At 36.5% G+C, this 13,843-nt stretch overlaps 1 protein-coding gene across 1 annotated transcript in view; it reads right to left on the bottom strand.

The window, feature by feature from the left end:
- The window catches only part of PHLPP1 (PH domain and leucine rich repeat protein phosphatase 1), a 197,848-nt gene that overhangs the window by 34,849 nt on the left and 149,156 nt on the right, over window positions 1-13,843 (bottom strand). The window contains exons 7-11 of the mRNA XM_015559463.1: window positions 13,503-13,584; window positions 10,257-10,487; window positions 8,472-8,532; window positions 5,845-5,940; window positions 1,878-2,033 (exon numbers count right to left, since the gene is read on the bottom strand). Of these exons, the coding sequence (XP_015414949.1) occupies window positions 1,878-2,033; window positions 5,845-5,940; window positions 8,472-8,532; window positions 10,257-10,487; window positions 13,503-13,584 (626 nt within the window). The remainder of the gene's footprint in view (window positions 1-1,877; window positions 2,034-5,844; window positions 5,941-8,471; window positions 8,533-10,256; window positions 10,488-13,502; window positions 13,585-13,843) is intronic.

Genomic DNA, 13,843 nt, shown 5'->3' with positions numbered 1-13,843 from the left:
CATCTTGGCTGGCAGTTAATTTGCATATCACCCTGATTAGCCAATGGGAAGTGTAGCGGACGTACGGCTAATTACCATGTTTCTCTTTTCTTAGATAGGATATAGATATTTAGGTAGATAAAATCTCAGTTACTTAGGTTTTGAAAAGGGGATAAGTAGAAGAAGTGTTAACCCTTTAAGAAGCCATGAACAGTTTGGTGAGAATCATTATAAAATGTTGTTTAAAAAAAGAGCTAATCAGTTTATCCCACATTCTTCATACCCTATCTGCCTGTTAAGAGAAGCAACCTCTTTAACTTTTCTGAGTCCTGACTGATAAGATCAATTGCTACACTGGAATGGAGATGAGGCTATTATATTGGTTGGAAAATAAATGCACCGCAATGTCTCCTTGAAAAAGTTCCTATTTCAGCCTTTTTTGGGGGGAGGGGGAATGGGGCGGGGAAGTCATTTGCTTTATTCTCATAAAATAAAAGCAGGAGGATGCTTGCTTTCTCTAATTCCAGACCCCTTACTCCAGAACCTTCTGTACTAGAGAGGCACTTAGCACAGCCAGCCCTCTTCCCAAGACCAACAGAGGCCAGCTAGTTCCCCCACATTAGCACCTATTTCCAAAACACAGCTGGCTCTGGATAGGCCTGACTATCTAGACTATGGGAATGTCTGCCTAAATACCTTTAGCTTACACTGCAGCTCAGCTCTTCTGCTCCCCATGACAGCAATGGCCCTCTTCCAGTGGCCAATTCAGGTCCTGGATTTTCCATGTTGCATTACTAGGACTATTCCAGTTCACACAACCCTCCCTTTGCCAATTTATAGATTCCTTTTGGGAACTATGAAATAGGCAACGTGGGAAAACCGAGACTCAGAGTGACCTGCACAGGGTCACAAGTCAGTTCACACAATGGTTCTAAGACCTGGGGAGTCAAAATCACCTATAGAACAATGTAAATTAGTGTTGCTCCACTCAATGCCTTGTTTAAACACATCAAACATGAAAACGGTCTCCTTGACTACACTAAGAGCCCTCAAGGTCATGTTTTTAGACCCGCCCTGGCACTCAAGACTGCTTACTGACTACTTCTATAGAATAAAAAATACATAGCATTGTCCTTTTCCAAACAAATCCTCATAAATAAATAAGGGACGATTAATATTTATTGGAGAGTTTCAGTACTGTGTACCTACTCTATTAGCCATGAACTTAGCAGACTTAGCCAGATTCAGAAATTATATTCTCTCACTCAAAGAAACCTAAAACTTGAATCCATTACCTGCTTGCTTCTACAGTTTGAGTGTATTTTCATTATTAAGCTGCACCCAAAGTTTGCCTAAGTTAAAGTTAAGAAAATACAAGGTGAGAACATAATTTAGATTTCTGCACAGGGAAGACATCAAATCCTACAGTATTCATAACAACAAAAAGCTCATGTCTAGAGCTACCTGCACATTGTACTTGATATAAATGCAAAAGCAGGAACAATTCGCTAAATGATCTTGAAACACTGTTCTTTTTGCCAGAGGAATGATATACCACTGGTCAATTACCATATAAAAATCCCATTTTCTCACAATTCCATTATTTCTCTATAATTATTCCAGCAAAAATCATTATAACTTATTAAGTGCAGAGAATAAATGCTTTTAAAAGTGAGAAAGGGGAAGAAAAGGGAAAGGAGTACCAGAAATGTTCTCCAGCCTGACTGGGTGGTGGTGACAGGGCATTTAGAATATGTGTAAAAATTCATTCAGCGGTATGCTTAGGAGTTGTACACTCCCCTACCCCCCGAAAATGGTCTCGGATCATGAGACAAGAATGCTAAGGAGGGGGCATTTTACAACTCAGATGAATAACCGAAACAATCACGCCGTGTTACCTGTCGGCCTTCATCAGCAGGTTGGGTGGCAGCTCCAGGAGCTGGTTGTGCTGCACATCTAAGACCTCCACTGAGGTTCTTTCTAGCCGTTCAGGTAGACTCGTCAGCTGGTTGTGTCCCGCCAGCAGCTTCCGGAGACTGCTGTTACAGAATAAGCTGTGCAACAAGGGACAGAGACAGAAGGAAACTTACTTAGAGCTAACGTGGGATAAATACGAAAAAGTGAACAGGAGTGGGAGAATGCTTAAAACGATCTCTCCAAAAAACAAATTCACTCAGAGCAACTGCAAATTCACTTGAACAGAAGCTCAAACTTGGAGCTGTTAATATTTCTTTATTTTCCATACTTTCAAAAAAAGGGGGTGGCAAAAACTATGAAAAGGGATTTTAACAAAGAAGCTCTACTTAGTGAAAGAGAAAGACACATTTCATAGAAGATTCGGAAGAGAGCAGTCTAATCTTCCTAGGTTCATAAGGCAAGCTTTAAAAGGTGCAGGATTCTCAAGGTAGGGCTTGTGTCTTATACACACGGAACTCGGACTGTTTTACCCACAACAGATTCTAAATAAATGCAGTTAAACAATTTTACCTATAGGATCAACATTCAATAAATGATCCGTCTATCCAATTAATCTTTTACAAATGCCAACTGGGAAAATGTTACATTTTTCCTCAGTTGCATTTCACAATCATAATTATTTCTCCCTTTCCTCACTTCCCTGTGTATATTTTTGTTTTCTCTTTGCTTTAACCCTGACCAAAGTAGACACTCCCTCCTAAAGAAAACAGAATGCCTTAATCCATTATTTTCTGCTGTGCCCTAAAGAGCTCTTTGGAAAATTGGTTGTGTGTTTCTTCTGTGGATTATCAAAACTGCAATAAATGATGAATACTTAATCTAAAAAGTACACTTTATGCCAGACATCAACAGTTGTAGAGAATAAAACAAACCATGGGTTCCAATACAGAAATCTGGGGCCTGTGGGAAAGTAAGGCTATGATATGCATCAGGATCACTTCAGAAAGAGAATTCATTTACACTGCTGTCAAAGAATGAGGCTTCCTAACCCACAGACCATTTCCCACCATTGTGACCTCACTCACTGACATCCGCTGTTAAAACCACTCTATGTTACAGCCATAACTTTATTCACTTTAAATATTAAAACCAGATTCTTCGCTCACAAAGATACCAGAAACTGTTCCAATGCTGTGACAACACAGGTCAACATTAATGACATCTAACATGCCTCACTTGGCAGGTTTAGATATCAATGTGACAAGACATTATCTAGGACTGTCAGTCACAGTTAACACAGGGTCTCTGTCATGGTCACTCAACCCAATAATTCAGGATCTGCTTCACCAATTTTACTGCCTTGCAGTGGAATTTAGAATTGGGTTGTTTATTAGTTATACACAGACACACACACACACACACACACACACACACACACACTTTATCCTTAAATAGATGGATAATTTGATGACAAAATCTTTATCCTGATTTTTCCAAATAAAAAAGTAGATTTGATAACTAAAATGAGTATTAAATGCTAATTACTGGATTTAGTTCAATTCTTCTGGATACTAAGCACTAAAATACCTCCTTTTCTTTTTAGTACATTTCCACTTCTAAATATTAATTTCTGTTTTGTCAAACCCTTCATACACTTTGATAAACAGGGCTTGAATAGTAAGTCAACTTCTAATGAATCACTATCTTGTCTAAAATGTTAGATCAATGATGGGCTAATCCAAAGTTTGCAACTAAACGTCACCATAAATGAGAAAACAATACATACTGTGTTTGTCCCACGGGTTAAAAACAGAAACACACAAAAACAAACACTGTTTAAATTCCCTGACAATAGAGCATTTGGGATTTGCTTTGAATAAACATTTGTTTCATTCCCCCAAAAGGCCTGTACTAATGTAGAACAAATCAAAGGAAACTCTGGGGGATAATTTGATAAAATATCTGTTATATTGAATTTATTTGTTGTTTTATGTATATATCTTTGTTGTAGCTGACAGTGAAACAAAGGCCTCAGACTCCAATATGCTATATCTGCTGGATTGGGGTGGTTAGAATGGGGAACAAAACAGAAAAAATAGAAAAGAAGATTAGAAAAGATTTTTTAACAAATTTTTTCCCCCTATTTAGTAGTAGCTTGTTTTCATCTTTGCTATTTGTCTTCTAAAAGCACCCCCTGCCCTGCGCACACACTCACATACACAATGCTGTCCACAGGGCACATCACCAAACCTTCTGCTGATAATGGTGATGAGCTGCACTGAGTCACCTAAATGCTCAGTCAACATAAAACTCTAAGCAGAAAGCATTTTCAAATGGATTGACTTTATGGGTATTATGTATGGATGAAAAAGTAAAATGAACTGAGTTTTCCGGGAATTGAAAATGTAAACCATGATTTTCTTTATGAGCATTATATTCTAACACAGTGTTATCCAACAGAAACATAAGGCAAGCCACATACATAATTTAAAATTAAAGATGAAAAGATTTAGGTAAGTTAATTCTTATAGTACTTTCTATTTGACTCAACATATCCAAAATATTATTTTAACATGTAATTAATATACAACATTATTGATATATGTGTATATTTTCTAATTCAGCACTTCTCAATTAGGAATAGTCACATTTCAATTGCTCACCTGACCCTTGGCTAATGGTAGTGACTACATATTAAGCAACTGAACTCTTAATGCCTTTATTAGGCTTACCAAGCATGTATATGTCATCATCTTTGTTCTTTATAAGAGACTATAGGAATACCAATCACATACCTTTAAAGATCATGCACCTAAAGTAAACTTAAATCCAAAATAGTGACATATTTTTACAGTATTTTCATTGATATTTTTTGACTATACATAGTTAGAAACAACTGACTTCCTTTGTTCAGTGATTGACTGAGAATGGTGCAAATAGCTAGATCTGAGCTGTAGCAGCCACTAGTCACAAATGGCTACTTAAATTTAAATTAATTAAAATGAAATAAAATTTAAAATTCAGTTCCTCAGTCACTGTAGCCACATTTCAAGTGCTCAACAGTCACATATGGTTAGTGGATAGTACACTGGATAGCACAGAGTACTCCATTCAATCATCACAGAAAGTCCACAGGCCAGCATGAGGACAGATTGCTCTTCCAGTTATTGATTGCATGGCTAGTCACTAACAGCCCCAAAATACTTTGTACCGCAATTAGTTAACTTGAAGATGTCTATGTCTATTAGACATCATCACATGGCTGTTTTTGAAATCTTGGCATTAAAGTGAAAATTATGAAATAAAAAAGAATCTAGTTTGCTCTTTTTAGGTTTAATAATCTAATAATCTTTTCTCACCCTAAGTTATGTTCAAGGAAAACCAAACATTGTTTGTGAGTAAGGTAGACATGTCAAGTTAATGGACCGAAGGGGAGGATTCTGAAAGAGTGAAGATCAAAGAGTCACTAATCGTACTATTTGCCGCGTCTCTGAAAATTGCAGCTTATTTAAAAATCTCTACCAGGAACCACCCACTGCATTACTTTGAAAAGTCTGACAGAGAGTCAAAGCCTCACTTAACTCTTCTCGAAGGAAGTTTATAACTTGAAGACACCACATGCAGTAAAGATACTAAAGATTAGGTTTAAAAAATAAGCATTAAAAAGCTCTTTTAGAGGAAGGTGCAGGAAGATATAGGGGAGATAAATGGTGATGGGAGGAGACTTCACTTGGGGTGGTGAACATACAATACAATGGTATTGTGCACCTGAAATCTGTATAATTTTGTTAACCAGGTCACCCCAATGAACTTTATAAAAAGGAAAAAATAAACACACATAAAAAAAACTCTTTTAGAGGTTCCTAGTAACAAGTTAAACACTGAATCAGAAATTTTTACAACTGCTTATCTAATTTGAGATTCTCTAACTCAATCTGTCATACTTACCGTGCAGGAAGTTCACATATTTGATTATGGCCAATATCTAAAACTTCTAGCTTTCGGCTTTCACATACCCACTCAGGCACATTTTCCAAGCAGTTCCTAAATATAAGAATATACAATAGTTTTCTTTGATCGGAATGTGGCCTAAAACATAGTTTGAAACTCAAAATAATTACATAGACTAAATAAAACTTCAAATGAAATACCAATTTCAGAGAGTATAAATCCAAAGGATATGAATACTCATCTTAATCTAGAAGCAAAATTGTGATAAGGAATAAGAAGGAAAAAAAATAGGAAAGGACATAGTTACATCATTTTTAAAGTCTTTTCTTTTCTTTTTCTTTTTTTTACTTTGGCTCCCAGAATCGCTTTTCTGAAAATTCTATAAACCCACTCAAGTTTAGGAAGAGGAGGTCTTAGATTGGAAACGAACAAGCATACACGTCTATTTAAGTTGAACAGTCAAATGGCATAAAAGTTTTATTTTCCAATTTACATTTCACCCTTAACACTGAAATAGTTCTCAACTCCATTAGGCATCATGAAAGCACAACCACAGAGAAATGGAAAGATGGCAGCAGTGCAAGTGCCCTGGCCCTTAACGCTCAGAATTATCTGAAAACATTTACTTAGGCATCAGGTGGTAATTATAACTACCAGAAACAAGTGAACTAAAATAATCATGACTTTAATTATTATATGAATTGACCTGTTCCTACACAAATTTATTATATTTGAATGTCTCCCTAATTATAGGTGGTTAGTTAACCTTTCACTTAAAAAAAAATGTAAAATGACCAGGCACAAGGAATCTAAAATGGTATGGACGTTAAGACTATTATTATTTAAAAACAGACCCACATTCCGGAAAAATAAAATGCCTGGGACAAGGATTATATGAGAGCAAAAGTGAAAATAGTTGTGATATTGAAGTGATGGCATTATGTGAGGCTTAAAAATCATGTTATTTTTGCTATTTTATCAACCTTTCAATTAAAATACAAAAAACATGCATTATTTTCTGCTTAGGGTCTATATGGGCACATCAGGTTCTGGCTTTGGAGCCCTAAAGACTGATATATTAATGATTTTATTTTGTAGTAATTAACCACATCTGAGTAAGACAGGAGAGTAGAAGTGCCTCTCAGTATAAGCAACCTCATCATAGCAATAAAACTCCTGCAAGTGTGGAACTATGAACTTGAGGAGCTCTAAGGACCTAATAAACACCATTTTGGATGATGGCTCACTTCCTTCAGATAACATAAATACTCACACAAAGGGAGGAGACTGAAATACTCAGGGCTATCTGAGGGGAATCAGAGGTTTTCTAACACAAAGTCCCATGGTTTGAAGGTGACTGAGGGAGAGGCACACTACAGTGAAGATTCTGGACATGAGAGTTACAAAGAAGGGGAATGGCATTTACGTGGGGACTTAAGGAATAAGCATGATGTAAGAGTTTCCAATTCTGTCTCACTTAGGGGCTTCAATGGGAACCAGTTGCTAATTACATACTATAAATAAAGGGAAAGTAGATTCACTCCATGGCCAATGCTCTTAAATAAAACTTTTCAAAATAAATCTTTTCTTGCAAACTCCACTACAGTGCTGTTCTTATTTAAAAGATGAAGATAACAACTAATGCTAATAGAAAAAAAAGAATAATAACCAGATAATACTGAATTTCAAGTACTTTAAAACTATTGACATGAATTTAGTAGGAAATGCATGAAGCACTACTACTTATAAAGGATTTTATAGGTTTCTAAGAAAATTGTAATAATAATTCTCACAATAGCTAAATTCAAACACATTCTTATGTAACTATGATTGAGCATATCATTAACATATCCGATTTACACACTGAAATGAGTTAACAGTGGCACTTTGAGAGGACCATATCCTCCCAAATACTGTGGCTGTTCAGAAAGTATGGGGTATTTTGTTTGGAATTATGTTAAAAGTTAGTTTTCAATTTTAGTGTGTTAAGATTATTAAAGTTTAATTTGTGTAAATACGTACTTTATGTTTTCAGGAAAAAGTCTTGTATAATATTTTTGGGGACTGGAGTAGTGCATTAGTATAAAAAGTGAGATGGTGAGCTTATTCACAAATAAACTGAGAAAAATGAGTAGGCGGCATGGAAATACTACTTTGGAAGCTTTGTGGCTACTTTCTAAGGGTTCTTAGCAAGGAGATATATGTACAAAATAACAAAGAGGAAGGGGAAGAAAATCAAAGAAATATAATACATTATTTTTTTAATAAAATCAACATCATTTTGGAGAAAGATATGAAGATGAGGTTAATATAATTAAAGAACTACTGGATCTTCTAACCACATGACCCGAACTCACTAATCTTCCAAACCCAAGCCTTGGTGTGCAAATTGCCATCCCCATCAGCATAATACCTTGATTCTTCTGGCTTGAACTATATACACAAATGTAGTATTTTAATGGACAGATATTTATATACATTTTCAGAGGGTAAGTAAAAACTTTTGAATTTAATTTGTATTATTTATCTTGAAAACATAAAAAGTTTGTATGCATATGCTCAGACAGAATTCTCTAAGTGATTTTCAATCCAATTCTAGAGCATTCTAAGCCTTGGCTTCTTACCTTGAAACGTCCATGTAGAACAGATAATTCGGAACTGGGTAAACATCAAGCTGAACAAGTTCTAGGAGGGGGAAAGGAACACAAAAGCGTTACCATTCAAGTGACACAGAGCCTCTTTGTGTGCAGAATATCATTACTGTGCTTTTTTCTCCATTGTTTGTTTAGGCTAGGAAGTACAATATGTCCATCTGTTCTACTTTGAAACTCCAGGAAAGGACAGAGAACTTCTAATTTAATCACAAGATCTTACTCAAGGTTTAAAATGAATCACTTGTTCTACTTTCCTACCTCAATCCCATCCACTTACTGTGGTTCTCCTATTGTTAGGCATGCTAAATTTTATCTGGAAGAGGAACTGTATGAATACTGTGTTGTTGTTTTTAACATTCAGTGTTCCTTTCATAAAACCAAATGAATCTTGGCTTTTGCCTTTTTCACTTTACTGAAACAGCATTCCTGAGGACCACAAATAACGTTCTGAGGACTACAAATGACATACTCAGATTGAGAACCCTTCCTCAAAATTATATGAAACGTGTCACCACTGTCCACGTAAGGCTTTGTTTTGGGGACACAGTAGTTTCTAATCACAGGGTCAGTTCTCACCTGATTTTCTATTCTGGCACCAGCTACGTGGAAGGGTTTGTAAGTCTACTTTTACCATCTTCTCTTTTCCAGTTACCTTACTTCCACAGTTTCAGGTACCACCTCTAAGTCTCAAATCAACATTTGTAGTCCTGATTGACAATTCCTATCAGCTCAGTGAAGACCACTACAATAACCTGAGCAGGAGTGGGTGGTTCCACTCTTCTCCCACAAATGCACTCTGCACACTACTTTCATGTTAACGGTCCTATAGTGTCACTTCCATCACATGCCTCTTCAAAGCTTCACCAGGACTCCAAGCCATGCATCCCATAATTATTTCTTACCACTCCAAAGAGTTCAGACCCCCCTGTCTTCTCCCATCTGCCAAGCACACCACATTCGGATTCTTTCTTCTTCGACACCTACTTTGTGCCTATGACTATCCAAATCCTGTAACCCTTCAGTGGCCTGGAGCTGTTTAAGATTTGGCTTATTTTTCCAATGTGATGACAGCAAACTCATTTTTAAAAATTCCTTATCCTTTAGAACTCATATACTACACTATGCATAAAACAAGTGCTTTGTTAAACATTCTGCTTAACTCTTAGTAGTAAGTACTTGTTTTCATTCATGCTGGTAGGAACTAAAGTCTTCACATTAGCAAATATATGCCCCAATGACCATTTCTTGATCAGAATGGCCATGATTTCCAAATTCTAAAAAAGAGAGCTTGTTAAATAAGTAAGACTCTTGCTTTGTGGTGTGCTTGTGGGTATATAATTTAGGTTTTTTCTTAAGGTGACTTCGTCAGTGGAGCACAAAATCTGAGACCCTGAGTAAAATCCACAATGGATTCCTTTGCTTTCACTCTCCAGGATTAAATCAAGGTTCCAGATTTACTGTCATTAACAAGGTAGCTCAAGAAATAGTCACCTTCTCCCCACTTCCTTTCAAGCAGCGGTGCCCAATCAAAAGTGGGAGCAACTTATCTAAATATCACAATATGACAAAAACGAATTAGGAATAAAATTTTGATTCCTTTAAGTACCAAACCAGAGTTTTTCTTTTGTGATTTTTTATCTTAGCAAAATTTGACACTTATTTTACTAAAGAAATATCAAAGCAAGGCCGAGATGATGGCACTGAAAAAATTCTTGGAACCAGTTGAGAAACTTTGATGTGGTCTATGTTACATACCATTAGAAGAGGCATAGAGTGCTTTGAGGAAATAGCCACAGATGTTTAACGTCACCAGTTGATTCCTTTCACAGTGTAAAACTTCAATGTTGTTGAAAATCATGGCATCTAGATCACCAAGCTTATTGTCACGCAGATCAAGCTGAGTGACATGCTGGAGAAAGTCCACTTCATCTGCTATTAACTTCTTAATTATGTTCAGTCTTGAGAGGAAAAGGACACAAATAGAGACTATAATTAACAGCAACACTACAAATAAATAGCTACGCCCTAATACGGTGAGATAAGAAGAAGGGACTCCAGTCGCATTATATTCTAGTCCTTTAGGATTTCTTTAATCTCACCATCTAGCCTTCCTTAACAGGCCAGATTCTCTGGTTATCTTTAGCTGCAACTCCATGAGGTCTTAATCTTGGCAATATATTCTGAAACACAACTTAGACCCTTAAGGCTGGAGGAAATGCATGATTTTACCTTAATTCATTTCAAGAGGAAAGAAATTCATTTATTTCCATAGAATTTGGTTGAAAGAATACAAGAAACAAAACCCAGAACAGCCCAATAAGCACATTACAGCTGCACTGACTATAGCGAGCAGGTAGATGAGCAGTCATATATGAAAGAATTAAAGGGTGAACTTGGAAAGAAAAATAATGAATGAGAGCCACATATGCACCAGAGACTGGGATGCAAATATCTGGATTTCAACAGGCTCAGAACCAAGAACTGATTACCAAAACTGTATCTTTAAAATATTGCTTGAAAGAGCAGACAGCAGAAAATACTAAAATTGGCATCTAGGATTCATTGAGAAATTATAAAATGAAGGACAACAGTGGAGAGCAACAAGTCTAGAATGGAGCAGGGCACAGGGAAAGGCTGGCAGAATCTCAGCCACGAGAACCAGATAGCTAATGGGCTGAAGTGGCTGGGGATGAGCTGCCAAGAAGGTAAGTACACAGGAATGGGGACTAGAAACTGATATAACAAAGACACATTTAGCTTCAAAGGGGAGAAAAACAGATGAAAATCCCAATTCCCAGCTTGCTAGGCTATGCCCAACTTCTTTACAAACAAGAGCCCTCTACTGCTCTTTGTAATGAGAACAAAATACTGAGACTGTGCACTTGGGTTAGAAGAGCATTAATATTAAGGCTTGAGCTTTGAAAAAAGCCCAGCGCTCTCTGATAGAATTTCTGACCTTTGAAAATGAAAATAAAATGATGGACTAAATTATTAATAGGAATAGCATAAAGCCACTGACACACAGGATTAGTGACAGCACAGAGTGAGGATTCGTCAACCCGCAAGTACAGCATATGGCCTCTTCAAATGCCCCCAAGAGGATGTTTTTGGCTCCTTCTCTTTTTCATTCCAGGTTGTAAGATTAAAAAACTGGCCTCATCCCAGCTTTTGACTATTTCCAAATGCTGGCTAGATTCCAGAATATGCATGCAGAATAAAAAGAAAAAAACAAATCTCATTTTGGATATAAAAGACTGCAAGAACTGAAATCTATATCCCATGATCTCCCTATTCTACACTTTATATTATCTTTGTAATGTGGCATTATCATGTTCACTTGAAATAGCTACCCCCACAATTTCACTGTAGTAATACTAAAATAATTAAATAGTTGGTTTAATGAAGAGACAAAAAAGGAAGTTAACATTCCCACTGTTTGGTTTAAATTGCCAAGTCTTACCAGGATTCAAATATCAAAAGTTTTCAGGCTCACACAATAATACAACTATTTACAATAAACTTCTAAAGAGTCAAAATATGGTTAAAATTTCCTTCCAACAATCCCCTCAAAGAACACAGTCATTTTATCTATTTCATAAACACTGAACATTGAACATTACTTTGCAAACAGTGAAAGACTATGGTGATAATGATGACGATGACTTAAGGCTTTATGCTCTTAAGAAATAAATAAAACAAGGTGTCTTTCAACAGCTTCTGAAATTTAGTAAGGAAAAATCATAAATGCTTTCATATATAAAGTATAAGGACTACAAGTAAGTAATAAGTGCCATAAATGATGTATAAAATTCAGAGAATGGTCAAAAAAGATGCATGGAAGAGGAAACATCACATCTGAATCCCAAAGGTAGGCAGAATTGAAAAAATATAAATGGGAGAAGAAAACGGTCCCGAGGAAGCAGCAGGATGGCTTCTGGACTGAAGAAAAGGGCATGGGGTGAACATCATACATAAATAGCGCAGAGTATGTGAGGCAAGTGAGAATATGGCTATGAAAGTGGACTAGTCAATTAATACTTATCAATTAACACTGATCTGCTAAGAGCTAACTCTGGTGGATCAAGAACCAATAAGAGCAGTGCTTCCCAGTTACTATGGTGAAAGACCTATTTTCTAAACTTCTGATGTCATAGAGTCTATGACATAGACTGATATGTAGTCACTGTGTACACGATCAGCATGCAATTCACACCACAAGCAGCTCACCATGCGAGTTCACCAACATGGAAACTAGTCTGTTCCCTGTACAATGAAATGAATATACTTTTATGAGCTTACTTGGATATTGTGGCAATGCTGAATCACTGTATATTTCTAAAATGTTGTCTCAATTTCTATACATATCTTGCTATGGAAAAGTAGCAAATAGTTGGATTGCCAGAACAGGCCAGAGGACCACACTTTGAGCAGCTCTGAGCTAGAACTTCCTCCTCAAGGGATTCACAGACTAGTAGGTAGAAACTAGATATAAGAGCTTGAATACTTTAAACTGGAGAATTGAAAGTTCTGAGCAAGACTGTGCTTGCTCAGCTAGGAAACAACAATAGCAATGAGAAGGAAAGGAAAAGGACTAGGGAGAAACTAGAATGAAAGAACTGATAGAACCTGGTGGTAAACTAGAAACAGAGTCAAAGCTCGGTCTGAATAACCCATGAAGCGGTATTGCTATGAACAACAGGAATCCAGCGGAAAGAAGTGGTTGAATAAAGAAAAGAAACTGAACTCTGTTTCACATGTATTTGGTTAAGTGTATCAGTAGGGGAAACCAAGGTGAAATTATCCAGTTGGCAGCTAAAGTGGAATTAGTTCCAAAAAGAAAAATAAGAGTTAGAGAAAGACAGGAATAATTAACAAGGAGATGAAAGGTGAATGACAAAGCCATGAGAAGTAAGTTATTAAAGAGAGGGCGTGGGTAACATCCACATTTTGAACACAGAAGAAAAGATGGAGGAATTATTACTGATGCCATAGAAGAAATACCAAACTCAAAGAACAGCAATACAAGAAAAAGAATAAGATTAAAAGAAACGTGATCACTTTTAATCTGATGTAGCACTTCCATCTGAAGGAATAAAAAATGAATCAATAAAATTAGCCCTTTGCTTACAGAAACTAAGTGAAACTCCTCCTAAATCATTCCACTAGCTTCAATTTAAAATATTAAGGCAGACTTATAAGCAAATTAGACCAGATTTTCCCCTCCTCAGATCAGTGGCCTAGCAGGAAGCAGTTATCTACTCACGTTCATTCAACCTTGATAGAATGACCAAAGTCTTTTCTAAATATGAAGGTTTTTAAATCCAAGTGACTCAGAGGACAGA

The sequence above is a fragment of the Myotis davidii genome, unplaced genomic scaffold, assembly GCF_000327345.1.
Source record: "Myotis davidii unplaced genomic scaffold, ASM32734v1 scaffold11, whole genome shotgun sequence".
Taxonomy (NCBI): domain Eukaryota; kingdom Metazoa; phylum Chordata; class Mammalia; order Chiroptera; family Vespertilionidae; genus Myotis; species Myotis davidii.
The sequence above is the reverse complement of the archived record's forward strand: the minus strand, read 5'-3'. Positions and strand labels throughout refer to the sequence as shown.